Source organism: Bufo bufo, chromosome 2 (genome assembly GCF_905171765.1).
Source record: "Bufo bufo chromosome 2, aBufBuf1.1, whole genome shotgun sequence".
NCBI lineage: Eukaryota > Metazoa > Chordata > Amphibia > Anura > Bufonidae > Bufo > Bufo bufo.
The window spans coordinates 680297253-680311863 of NC_053390.1; the positions used below are offsets into that span (position 1 = coordinate 680297253).

General features: G+C 40.5%; 1 protein-coding gene across 2 annotated transcripts in view; it reads right to left on the minus strand.

Annotated features, from left to right (window-relative positions):
- Positions 1 to 207: 207 nt before the first annotated feature.
- Positions 208 to 14611, minus strand: part of SH3RF1 (SH3 domain containing ring finger 1) — a 153814-nt gene continuing 139410 nt past the window's right edge. For both annotated transcript variants that reach the window (XM_040418654.1, XM_040418653.1), the window contains 4 exons: positions 13618 to 13886; positions 9129 to 9451; positions 3796 to 4127; positions 208 to 1889 (listed from right to left, as the gene is read on the minus strand). In XM_040418654.1, the coding sequence (XP_040274588.1) occupies positions 1721 to 1889; positions 3796 to 4127; positions 9129 to 9451; positions 13618 to 13886 (1093 nt within the window). In that variant the 3' untranslated portion in view covers positions 208 to 1720. The remainder of the gene's footprint in view (positions 1890 to 3795; positions 4128 to 9128; positions 9452 to 13617; positions 13887 to 14611) is intronic.

The window sequence follows — 14611 nt, forward strand, 5'->3', positions numbered from 1 at the left end:
TTACCGTTTCCAGTGAGGGAACCAATACCATAGGGTCCTATTGTACTGCCTCCCACAATAAAGATGACAACCTGGAAATTAATATATAGTTTAGTTGGAAAAGATTCAGCAAAAGTTGTAATTTATACATTTAATTCTCTGCTCATTCTGGGCTTTGAATTATTAATTTAAATCCCTGATTTTTATTAACTTAATGGGAACGTGTATACAGAGATAGCTGTCATAACTGATAGGACCGACTCCTTGACTTCAAAGCCCAGAATGAGCAGGAATTTAAATGTATAGATTAAAGGTTTTACTGAATCAATTTCCATAAAACAATGTATCAATTTTCTGAACTCCTCCTGCTCTATAACATACTGCTGGCGGACAACACTACATTTTTAAAAGTAACCTATTACCATAAAATGCAGTGCATTCTGCAAGCAGCATGTTATAGAGCAGGAGAAACTGAGCAGATTCAGCAAAACGTGCAATTTATACATAAAAATCTCTGTTCTTTCTGAGCTCAGTTGCACAGAGGGGACACCGTATCAGTGATTTAGGCTTTCCAGCCACAGCCCACAGATAAGATTGACCCATTTTCTAATAATAAACAACCCATTTTAAGTGAGTGAAACATATAATGCTTTGATAAATGTTTTTTTTTCCCAGCAAGTTCTCAGTTGGTTGTGGAATGTGACTAGTTAAGGAATAAACTGCTAGAGATTCCAGTCCTAAATGCATGGTTTGCTGCAGCTAGGGATTTCTTTGCCATATTCAACCAGATCCTGCTATTTGACCCATTGTTGGATCGACTTATATTTTTACAAACTACAGAACGTCTTGCCATCAGGCAATGTATTCCACAACAGGACCTATTTCTGTAGTCTGAAGACGAACACCTACAGCCACTTAAGCCGAAAATGGAAACATTTGCCTGCCCAAAAACATGCTGAAATGCATCATGTCATTTCCTTTGCATCTTCTATACTAGGAGTGGTGAAAATGAACACTGACCAGAGTCTTGACCATTAATAGTGCATTATGTAGACAGTTCTTTTTTATTACTTGTAAAAAAAACAAAAAAAAAACAAGAAAAAAAAAAACTAAAGGTCACAAACACTCTACACATTGTGAACAAACAGTTACAGGTTACTCTGCTTCTCTCATGTTCGTCATTACGAAAGTGGCATTTCTATGCTACAAAATACACACATTCCCTACCCACCAATGAAAACTATCATTATTAAAACAACAGGCTATTGTCAGTATCCAGGTCAGTCGGAGAGAAAAGAATCCAGCTTCTCTTTTCTGTGCCATTTCATAAATTAATAATTTGTTATATTTATCATTCAAAAGATTTTATCTATCTCAACAAAAAGAAGAAAAAAGGGATTTCAAATGTACAAAACCAAAAGAAAGCAAATAAATTATTAGCTAACACCTTGTAAACATCGGTTTATTTGCTGTTAAGGTAAAAAGAAATAATAAAAAAGTATAAACTTAACAGTACAAGGCACAAATGACATGGGCAAAAGAAAGTCTGGGGAAGTAAGAAACCAGTGGACACTTTCCAGGCCCTTCCAATGCACTTGCTCTTCAGCGCTCTGCAGTGGTGCCATAAGTGCCCAGTGTTAACTCCTCTGGTGCCAGTGGCCATTTCTACCTCTAAAGGTTGAAGACATGTAGAACAGCTGCTCTGATATGTTTGTGCTCATTTACGGATGCAGATGAAGAATTATATGTTCTCTACAAAGCTCCCGGGGAATAAACCGGTTTTGCCATTCCGCTGTAGAGTGCCTTTGAACCAACCATCTTCACGTTTCTTGTGCACGAATACAATGTCCCCTTCCTTGAGTTCAAGCTCAGCCTCACTCTGTGGAGGATATGACACTACCACCCTGTATCTGAAAAGGAAAAAGAAGCTGTGATCTCACATAACCCACACACGTTATAAATCAGAACCATCAACTATGACTTGAGAGAGCAGGAAGTTGTCTGTATACCGCTACCACAGCTCTGTCAGCATGGAAATCATTATATCTGCAACCTCTACACTACATTCATGTAAGCTACAACTCAAAGAAATTCTACATCTGCAGGAGCTTTCACCATACACTGTAGGATGCACTTCTCATGGTGATGATATTACCTACTAGAAGGGGTTTTCTAGTTAGCTGCATGATAACGCTGGCTCAGTGGTTAGCACTGGTGCCTTGCAGGTTCAGATTTGACAAAGGACAACATCTACATGGAGTTAGTATGTTCTCATCATGTTTGCACGAGTTTACTCCCATTGTCTACGATACTCCAAAGACATACTGATAGGGAATTCAGATTGTGAGCTCTTCTGGGGACAGTGAATGATGATAACGTCTGTAATGTGCTGCAGAATATGTCTGCACTATATAAATGAGTAATATATAAAAAGAAGTAATAAATATTGCCTTGATATAGGTAAATGATCCATGGTAAAATTTCTAAACACTCAAGATGTCTGTTCTCCTTACATGAAAACAAACCGGTTTCTACCTTTCTCTGAATGAACACCTATGTCCTCTCCAAGCTTACTATATCCTCCTCAGTAAAGTCCGACACTGTAATGGTCCCCAAATACAGATATTTGAAGGCTAACCAAATATTTGGATTTGGCCCCCTGTGCTGAGATTTCTGTATGATGGCGTACAGCACCGACAGACAGTACAATAATTCTAGAGATACCTGGACTTGGCATCTCTCCATCACAGCCATTACATAGCAATACAATTATCTGCACAATTAATTACTTTACTACAATGTATTCATCTATTCCAAGGCATTCCTCATCTGTTATAACAGTATGGTTCTCTGGGGGGATTCTCCTCTAATATGCAGAAAATATAGGCGACTCTAAAATACATCACAGACCATCTTAGTCTAGATCATGCGGCCCTTGATACCATTCTAGGCGGCCTCCAAACATCTATGTCTATGTCTTGTGGCTGCTAAAATGTATTTTTAATGTATTTCTTCTATTAGATGGGAGTCCTGGAACTGTAACTAGACATTAATGTTATATACTGTGTGTTCAATATGCCATAAATACAGTATTTCAGTTTTTAATACCCCTTTAAATTTTATTTTTGACCCTCGTCATTGGTTGAGTCTGGCAATGTGGCCCCCACCAGAAAACGTTGTGCACCCCTGGTCTACATAGAAGATGGACCTCTTAAGGATGGTCTTTTGGAGAGGTTTCACTGTATATAAATTACTGTTAGGATTTATTCAGTAGAAAATAGTGGCCATACACATTTAGGCCTAATTCACACAGTCAGTGATATGATTCGGTCGGTCAGCGATCACCATCAGTGATTGTGAGCCAAAACCAGGTACGGCTCTAAACACAGGTGCAGATCTTTCCTTATATCTTATCACTGTGTAGCCCCCATTCCTAGTTTTGGCTCACAATCACTGACCAAACACTGACGTGTGAATAAGACTTTAATGAACATTGGCCACAGTAGACATTTTTAGCGTGACGGTGTCCCAGCTTTCCTCCAACTGCAGATTTTAGGGGAAAGAAAGGATAGGCATACTGGATTTCAACATGCCTGATTCTTTGTTCTCGAGGGAGATCATCAGCAGCCAGAGGTGTCTGGCATTCCTTTCTCTCCATTGAGACACCATGCACTTTCAGCCAAGCCGAGCATGAATGGGTATGGGAAGGGTCAGTAGGTATAGATGTTAAAAGGTGTATGTCCACCCTATTACTACCATTACAGACTGATTAAACATCTAGATTATTTCACTCTCCTTTAATTATGAGAAGATTACCTTTCACAGATAACAGGACGAGAATCACTGAGTACAGGGCCCAGTGAGGAGCAAGGCTGTCTTGGTGGAGGCGCTATAGGAATGCCGGGATCCACCATATTTGTCTTACGGTTGTCCTGTGTCATGGTGGAAGCTGATACAGTCTCACCATCCACATTGCAGGCAGCAGCTCGACCACTGGCACTGGTGACATCAGGACCTACTGCTCCTTCTATAGTAGCCTCTGGGACTGCCTGTTCCAGTTCTTGAGTTGGTGAGTGAGGTGGAGATGCCCGGGGCTTTCTCTTGGTGGATGCTCCAGACAGCAACTTAAGCAAGCCTTTTTTTTCCTTCTGTAAGAAATCAGAAGGCATACAATGTTACAATTTTTTTTTTTAGATAGGTTATCATTTGTGTTTTGCTATTGGTGGCAAATAATTTGGTTCCGATAAGAAATTACTTCTTCATAGTGGTTGTCTCGTTAGACGCAATCTCTTTTAGATTGCATCTGCTGTGGTGGCAATTGCCATGTGCCCTGTTCCTTGCAAACAACTGATTTCCACAGACAACCAGACATTTCCCCTGCAGGATTATTAAATGATGGTCATTCAGATGAAATAATACATAAATGGTTCGCCGACCAGATCAGTTGCTGCTCCACATTGTGGCTCAAAGAGTGGGAAACCCCCTTGTGTGACGTCCAAATGTGCAAATTTTAATAATGCAGCATCAACACACAGTTCACATAATAAAAAATACCTTTTGTGACATAATATCTCTGGAAACATTAATTTTGGAATTGCTTGTTCAAGAAAGATTAAACGCTTTTATTCAAGAAAACAATTTCTTCTAAAGACCAGACAAAGTCAATTAAAGCATTGCTAACTTTTCAAAAACTTTTGATATGTTATAGAGATATAAAGGTTTAGATTGGTGTGGGTCTGACTGCTGAGACCCCCACTGATCCCTAGAATGAGGGGAGAGACGTACGCGCATAGCTCGCTCTTTCTCCTGGCTGCATGAAACAGACTCCATGGAAGTCTATGGTCCTCAGCAGTGAGAAGAATGTGATATGCTTTCTCTTCTCTCCCCTCACTGATCTAAGCTTTTGATATCAAAAGTTTTTTGAAAAGTTAGTGACCTTTTAACATGTCAGTAAAGGGCTTTCGCAGTGGCTAAAAATCAGCAATTTGATTCTCTATGTACTAACACAGGGGCGGGCATACTAAATCAGAAACCCGTGCAGCAGATCACTAGGCAGGGGAGCCTGGGCCGAGACTAACCTGAAAATAGCACTATAGCCCACTAGACAGGACTGTTCATTTTATTAGCATTCACAACAAGGCTCATTACCAATATTGCATGGTCATGCTTGGAATAATGTGCCCACCAAAATAATCCTACAAGTTCACTAAATGTACAATGATAGAGAAAACTATAAACTGAGCAATATACAGTCAGGTCCATAAATATTGGGACATCAACACAATTCTAAAAATTTTGGCTCCATACACCACCACAATGGATTTGAAATGAAACGAACAAGATGTGCTTTAACTGCAGACTGTCAGCTTTAATTTGAGGGTATTTACATCCAAATCAGGTGAACGGTGTAGGAATTACAACAGTCTGCATATGAGCCTTCCACTTGTTAAGGGACCAAAAGTAATGGGACAATTGACTTCTCAGCTGTTCCATGGCCAGGTGTGTGTTATTCCCTCATTATCCCAATTACAATGAGCAGATAAAAGGCCCAGAGTTCATTTCAAGTGTGCTATTTGCATTTGGAATCTATTGCTGTCAACTCTCAAGATGAGATCCAAAGAGCTGTCACTATCAGTGAAGCAAGCCATCATTAGGCTGAAAAAAACAAAACAAACCCATCAGAGAGATAGCAAAAACATTAGACGTGGTCAAAACAACTGTTTGGAACATTCTTAAACAGAAGGAACGCACCGGTGAGCTCAGCAACACCAAAAGACCCGGAAGACCACGGAAAACAACTGTGGTGGATGACCGAAGAATTCTTTCCCTGGTGAGGAAAACACCCTTCACAACAGTTGGCCAGATCAAGAACACTCTCCAGGAGGTAGGTGTATGTGTGTCAAAGTCAACAATCAAGAGAAGACTTCACCAAAGTGAATACAGATGGTTCACCACAAGATGTACACCATTGGTGAGCCTCAAAAACAGGAAGGCCAGATTACAGTTTGCCAAACGATATCTACAAAAGCCTTCACAGTTCTGGAACAACATCCTATGGACAGATGAGACCAAGATCAACTTGTACCAGAGTGATGGGAAGAGAAGAGTATGGAGAAGGAAAGGAACTGCTCATGATCCTAAGCATATCACCTCATCGATGAAGCATGGTGGTGGTAGTATCATGGCGTGGGCATGTAGGGCTGCCAATGGAACTGGTTCTCTTGTATTTATTGATGATGTGACTGCTGACAAAAGCAGCAGGATGAATTCTGAAGTGTTTCGGGCAATATTATCTGCTCATATTCAGCAGAATGCTTCAGAACTCATTGGACGGCGCTTCATAGTGCAGATGGACAATGACCCAAAGCATACTGCAAAAGCAACCAAAGAGTTTTTTAAGGGAAAGAAGTGGAATGTTATGCAATGGCTAAGTCAATCACCTGACCTGAATCCAATTGAGGGATGCATTTCACTTGCTGAAGACAAAACTGAAGGGAAAATGCCCCAAGAACAAGCAGGAACTGAAGACAGTTGCAGTAGAGGCCTGGCAGAGCATCACCAGGGATGAAACCCAGCGCCTGGTGATGTCTATGTGTTCTAGACTTCAGGCTCTAATTGACTGCAAAGGATTTGCAACCAAGTATTAAAAAGTGAAAGTTTGATTTATGATTATTAGTATGTCCTATTATTTTTGGTCCCTTAACAAGTGGGAGGCACATATGCAAACTGTTGTAATTCCTACACCGTTCACCTGATTTGGATGTAAATACCCTCAAATTAAAGCTGACAGTCTGCAGTTAAAGCACATCTTGTTCGTTTCATTTCAAATCCATTGTGGTGGTTTATAGAGCCAAAAATGTTATAATTGTGTCGATGTCCCAATATTTATGGACCTGACTGTAGAACCTCATATAATCAGCAATGTAGATAATAAATATAGGAGAGAGAGTACCACTTTTTAAGAACCTCGTGTCTGTATGATTTTATCGAGCTGACAAAATTTGAAATATTCTGTTAAATATCTGTTCGTAGTTTATGACTCCCCTTTTGTAGGTGATCTTATTGTAATTTGGAGCTTATATTGATTGATATGGGGGGATATACTGTATCATATGGCAGATTACTAAATATATTGCCTTGTGATATTTTATTTGTAGATAGACAGTTAAACAGACAGAGACAGGCTGTAGAGGTGGACAGACTAGACAGATGGACAGACAGACAGGTAGATAGATCAGATATATAGACATCATGGTATTTTTCTTACTCAGTTTGTACTCAATTTGGGCAAACTAGACAATTTTCAAATTGCAGCAGGAAATGTGCTGTAATGGTTGAATTCTAGGAAGAAGTGCTCTTGTTAATGTACCATGAAAATCACAATGTAAAAGCTTTGACTAAAACCATCATATTTCAGGCAATTTTGCTTTGATTGGCAGCATTATTTTACATTTAATTCAAAATCAGATTTTTCTAAGAAAGGAAAATGCAGCACTACAAAAAAAAAACAACTGTTTGTAACTGCAGCATATGCCTCATTTAGCTTGATTCATTAAAGGGGTTGTCCCACACAAAATATTCTACATTTTCCAAACCAGCACCTGGATCGGAATACTTTTGTAATTGCATGTAATTACAAATTTTGTATAGCCACTGAGTTATTCAATAAAATGTATCTGTATAGCGCCACCTGGTATTTGCTCTTTTTCTTATTTCTTTGTCCAGCTCACTGAGATGGCCGCACATGCTCAGTTTCACCCTTTCACCCCCTTCAACTGCCTCCTGAGCTGTGATAGGGAGAGCTAAGACACGCCTCCTGAGCTGTGATAGGGAGAACATGGACACGCCTCCTGAGCTGCAGCAGATAAGACACCCCCCTTGAGCCGTCAACTTGATATAAATCTAGCGGAGCAATGAATGTGGAGATCTCTGGATCCATGTGAGTGAGGTACAGGACTGGTTCTAGCTTTGTTATACTTTATATATACATGTACTATATGATGTCTGATTTTAATTTTTTTTACATTAATCATGGGATAACCCCTTTAAAGAGGATCTCTCATCTCTCTGTTCCGGCAAGGAAGCCGTCTTACATTTAGAAGTGGCGAAGGATCTGCCGAAGTTATGTAGAGGACAGCGCCTCTTCATAACTCTGGCAGGTACACCGCCAGGTATAGGGCTTATTAAGACCGGTCCTAATAAATGTGCTGCCTTATCTGCAGTACTACTCATGTAGATTGTGGTCCACTATTTATTAACAAGCAGCTCATGTGTGACTTTGTACTGATATACTTATGCCTTGCTTGTAGGTGTCTGATATGAGTATATTGTTTTCTGAAGACTTGTCATCTAGTCACATAATTATATGTTATGCAATGTATACATCACCTCCCACCTAATAAAAAGGCATAGCGCTTAAGCTGGAACAGATAATGATCTGTGTAATAAAGACAATGGGGGTCATTTACTAACCTGAAATACACCTATATAAGGTGCATTTCGGGCACAGATTGCTCTTTGCACCCCAATCTGCGACTTTTCCCGCTCATGCCAGGTCTAAAAAAGTGGATGTGGCATGGGCGGGGAAGAGGACAGGCCGGCAGGTCCATCTCATTCATCATTTTCTACACCTGGTTTTGACATACAAAATGGTCTAAATGTAAGACAGCTAGGAAGCTGGCTTACATATAGAAGCGGCAGTGGATCTGCTGAAGTATCCGGCGCTTCTACATAACTGTAGCGGATCCACCGTCAGCCATAGGGGTTATTAAGACCGGTCTTAATAAATGACCTCCAATATGTCTGTGCTCTTTAAAGAGTAACTGTCATATTTTCTATTTTTTTTTGCTAATGTGCAGGGACAGGGAACATTTTTGTAATATACTTTATTAAGGAAAAAAAACTTTATTTATGCTAGGAAACTCAGCAAAAACGCTGATGTGAAAGTAGCCTAAGGGACATTTCAGCCCTAGTTTTCTAGCATAAATAAAGTTTTTCCCTAAATAAAGTATATTACAAAAAAAAAACATTCCCTGTCACTGTCCCTACACATAAGCAAAAAATAAAAATAAAGAGCAAATAATGCGATCACATAACATCTCCAGCTTTCACCCGCACAGAAAACCCATATTTTACTGTGACACACTCACCCTGCCATCCTTGTCCTGCTTATTAGTGGCAGAACTTGAAGGTGCATTATCAGGAGATGAAGAACATCCAGTGCCTGTGCAGCTAGTTTTCCAGTTGCCATCTGCCTCTAAGGAAGGTGCACTGCTGTTGGAAAGGGTACAGGCCATTGGCATGTTTGGTCTGTTGAGATTCATTGCGGCGTTGATGTAAGCTGCTGGGCTGGAAAGCGTTGGCTGGATGGGCTGAGAAGAGCTGCCTGGGTGACTGTTGACAGAAGCTGCTGGGTTCTGGGCCTGCATGGGGGTAACGGCAGCAGTTGGACGCTCCTGACCATGTGCTGCAGCTATGAGGAAGAGGCAAGATAAAAGAGTCACAAAAGAGCTGCCAGTGTAGATAACGGAATTACTTCATTTAATAAAGGAGATGATTCAGGAATGGAGGAGAGTAGCCGAGGGGATCAAATTTACTAGACCACCCATCAACAAAAAGGGGCTATGCAAAAGGTACCAATGATTGTTAACTGTATAGGTACTCCAGAATCTAGGCTGCCATTTATATCTTTAAACATGCTGCTGTATTTTCTCCGGCCAAACACAAGTATGAAAGTACCCTTAACTGATACATTTGCGAAAAAAGGATACAAAAGAGTGGTACACTACGCTTTTACAGTAGTCCAGTAGTATCGTTTTTTTGTTTGTTTTTGGAACCCTATGGCGAAGGATGCCACTGTATGGTGTATGGTATCCGTCAGAGGCGTCCGTTTAATGTATAAGTTTTTTTTTTGTATACATTAAATGTAAGACAAAAATGTGATGTGAGCCCAGTATTAGACCAGCACCCCCAAACAATATGACAGGAATGTACCGCTACACACTGCCATGGCTGACATCACTACATATAGAAGTACACCTGTTTCATATTGTTTGGAGGTGCTGGTCTAACGTTGTTTCTTCCACGTGTATCTATAGTGCAGCAGGACGGGATCCATCTGAAACTGTTTTCACATAACTGTCATAACAACAGAAGAAAGTGGGGGAGATTTATCAAAACTGGTGTAAAGTACAACTGGCTTAGTTGCCCATAGCAACCAATCAGATTCCACCTTTCATTTTCCAGAGGAGCTCTGAAAAATGAAAGGTAGAATCAGATTGGTGCTATGGGTGACCAAGCCAGTTCCACTTTACACCAGGTTGATAAATCTCCTCCATGATGTTCATTTCAAAAGCCAGTGATGACAGTCTCTGTACAGTGCTCTGGAATATGTTGGCGCCATATAAGAAAAGGGACATATGTATTATTGGTTCACTTTAATCCACTTTGTCAGCGTTCTACATTTTTAATTGTTGTATGCGTCCTACGTTGTCCATCTGATGTAATTTGCAGTGTTAGGTATTACCTGAGGAGGTTTAATAAGTGCTGTTAGTGCGCTCCATCAGCAGCTGTCTAATCTAATTACACTTGCTATTACAGGCCAGCGCCAGGAATGTCAGCACTTGTTTTCATATTTTTTATTATTGGAGCCTAAGCTTTAGGGCAAAACTAGTGAGTCGTATAAATGTGAATGGTCATAGCAGAAAATAACATTTTCTTAGCCTTGTTTTACTGTGCCTCTTTGCTGCCTTTACTCTGGACTTCGTGGAATAAGCATATATTCAATATTCAGCCGAACAGTAAAACCTGAGATTTTATTCACCCTCTGACTGAACTCACAAACTTTTTTTAAAGAGCTAAAATATGTATATTTACAATTTCATCAATTTGTACTATGGAGTTTAATAAAGAGATCTGTAACCGACGTGGATGTGAACAGATGTATAGTAAATGGAATTTTCTTTATGTATAAGGTTCCCATTTGAGTTGTAAAACAGATTTGACAATTTCACTTTGGGTAATGTGTTTTCTAGATGGCTCAGTCATTTCAATGACCATAAAGAGACTTCTCAGTTTTCAGAAGAAAATAAAGAGGGGGAAAGGCAAAGCAAGATCCAGTCAATAGACCTATGATAAAAGCAATATTAAGGCATTTATATACTGGAAATGTAGGCTCTCATTGCCTCTTAAGGTACCGTATTTATCGGACTAGAAGATACACTTTTTTCCCCCAAAAGTGAGGGGAAAATTTGTGTGCGTCTTATAGTCCGAATGCTAATAGCTTCAACATACTGGAGGAGCGGGGAGTGGTGAGGGAAGCGCTGCGGTGGCTGTACTCACCCTCCCTGATTTTCTTCCGGGCCCCGCTCTGCACTCTGTCCACACAGTATACGAAATTAGGGAGCGGAGAGTGAGAGGCTGATGGGGTCTGATCTGAGGCTGATGGGGGTCTGATCTCAGGCTGATGGAGGCTAATTGAGGTTGGGGGGCTCTGATCCGAGGCTGATGGATACAGATGAGCGAATCGACTTTGGATGAAACATCCAAAGTCTATTCGCATAAAACTTTGCTCTAATACTGTACAGAATTAGCTCCGATGAGCCGAAGTTATTGGTTTGCGAAGTCTCGCGAGACTTTACGCAATAACTTCAGAAATTAATTTGTACTGTAAAAAAACATTTCCCGAACTCGGGTTCGGTTCCAAGTGGTACATAATACAACCAGATCCGTTCATAACGGATGCATGCGGTTGTATTATGGTAATGGAAGCATTTTTGCACATCCATGACGGATTTGCAAAAAACGCTAGTGTGAAAGTAGCCTAAGCATCTGTCCCCCATCTGTACATGTAATAACAAGGAGCGATTTAAAAGCGAACAAGTAACGACCGCAACTACAAACAAATATCTATGGGTATAATAAGTGAAATTTTCGTCATTAACAAGTCACTACATCTTCGATTGTTTATCGTTATCTGTAGAACATCTGCTGGTGTAATAGTAACTTTAGCCTGCGTAACCCTATTTATTCTCAAATCTTTGACTTCACGTTAAAACAGCTATTGAATTTCTGCCATGGATCTTCTTGCAAATACTTGTCAGATTAGCAATAGATCGATCCTCAAGGTGTGAAGTTAACCTAATGGATTTCAAATTTAGACCTGAATTACAGTCATTACATATACATGCATAGACTTGTATTTATGTCTGTATTGTGTCCATACAGCTTCGTGCTGTACCAGTGCTTTCCACCAGTACTTTATCTTAAAGCTGCAGTTTCTCCTTTAAAATGTTATCAATGAGACCCAATGCAGGCAAGCAAGCAGAAGTTTCATGGCACAATTTACGGGACAGCAGAGAAATCTGATAACGCTAAGCGCTTATTGCAAAAAAATAACTTTTTTTCATCATTGGGTAATTCTAATTAAAGGGGTTGGTCACTGTATCAAAATTATCTAGAACTGCTGCAAAAAGCACTACAAGTAATTTACTCACATGATGTTATAATAGAATTGGCCAGATGTCCTCATACTGGAAGTTCTGCCCCATTGTTTCACTATGTCTCTTGCATGAATTATGATGCTCTCATCAGCAACATGGCTTCTAATAGAGGGGCACTTGACCAGACCTCATCCAACAATGGCCTCCACACATTGTGCGCTGCTTCGGGAAGCACTAGTTTCTAATGCTGTGTGCAGTGTTATTCAATGCTGAAAGATGGGTCTGGTCAGTCTCGGACTGGGGTTCCTTGGGCTTACCAGAGGAAATTTTTGGGTCTGGTCAAGATCTCCCTCCTTCAGTAGCCATGTTCCAGATGGGAGATCTGTACAGTCAGTGAAGAGACTGTAATGAAACAAGGCGCTGACATTCGCACTTGTTCTATTAAAACATCACATTCAGAACACATCTGGAAAAATTCCAATAAAGGAGCCAACTCTTAAGCAGCCAAGTATTACTTGTCTTAAAGGGAGTCTGTCACCACATTTTGACATTATAGACCGCTTACATAGCGCTGTAGCATAACTGTAGATGATTCTAATGGTACCTTTTTTGTGTTCTTGTGAAGTTCACCCGAGGCAAAAACTGACTTTTATTCGTATGTAAATGAGGGCTCACAAGTGCCCAGGGGCGGCGTTCACTTCGTTGGAGCCCAGGCTGCTCTACCTCTTTTGCTCATATCCCCGCCACAGCCTCTGCCCTTCTCTTCCCCTTGCGTCCTCCTTCTCTTCCAGTGAGATCCCGCGCCTGTACTCTCCCTCGCTGGAAGAGAAGGAGGACGCAAGGGAAGAGAAGGGCAGAGGCTGTGGCGGGGATATGAGCAAAAGAGGCAGAGCAGCCTGGGCTCCAACGAAGTGAACGCCGCCCCTGGGCACTTGTGAGCCCTCATTTACATACGAATAAAAGTCAGTTTTTGCCTCGGGTGAACTTCACAAAAACACAAAAATGGTACCATTAGAATCATCTACAGTTATGCTACAGCGCTATGTAAGCGGTTTATAATGTCAAAATGTGGTGACAGACTCCCTTTAAATCTCAGTCAACACAAAGTGAAAAGGCACTAGCTCTATTATCCATTTTTCCCTTATTCTCTGCAAAATAAAAAGTTAAGCAAGAGCCATATATCATCTTCTTGTCATACCTGTTCTGACAGCATTCCGGGCTTGGTTTACAGTCATTTGGCCACTCATGTGAATAAGGACCTTAGACTGTGGGCTGGTCTGGATATGTCCTCCTGAAACGGTCGGGGAGACTCCATTTGCATTCACTGTTTTGCTAAAGTCCACACCATTTCCTTGTGGCTTCTGGCAGGGCACGCCACTTGAGCACGGTGCCACCATGTTGACCATCTGGGTGCCTCCACCTGCTGTTGCCATGGCCACTTTAGCTTGTGACCCAGTGGTTAATGCCCTAAGCAAATAAAATGCATGAATTTGTAAATCTTCCTTCCTTCTGCAATTCTGTGACCTCAGAAGATACTGTATAAAAGCTTTTCATTATAATACATGAAAGTTGCTTATAAAGGGCGTAAACAAAAAGAAACTCAATAAAGTGGCCTGACATCATTATGAACATATGCAGCCAAATAACAAATGGATTCTGTCATGCCATTTCATTAAATATTGTTATTCTCCATCAGAATGATTTAAGTTAACAGTTCATGGTTTGGGTGCATTCCCTACAGCAAAATGAATAATTCAATCAAATATGTAACACGCAGAAACTCATTGGCACTGAAACATTAATAGAATTGCAAATGAAAGGAAGGAAAAGTTAAATTTTAGGAATTTATTTAATACAAAATGATGCATGTATCTTGTACCTTGCACTGGGGGCCTATGTAGACATCTAACCAGGGGCTTCTGTTTGTATGTTCTCCCCGTGCAGTGGATTTCTACAAAGTACTCCCCCCCTGAGCCCAAATATTACAATAAGTACACTCTTCACAGGGAGATTGATACTCAACCTATAATGTGTGCATTTGTCAAATTATTACAAAAATTATTTCTCGTTTCCTATTGCACTGCCCTGAATATGTGTTCCTCGTACATACCATCATTCTAATGTCTGTATCACACTTGTACCAACATTGGCAGAGCACTCACCAGATTAAATACACAAGAACAGAAAAACAA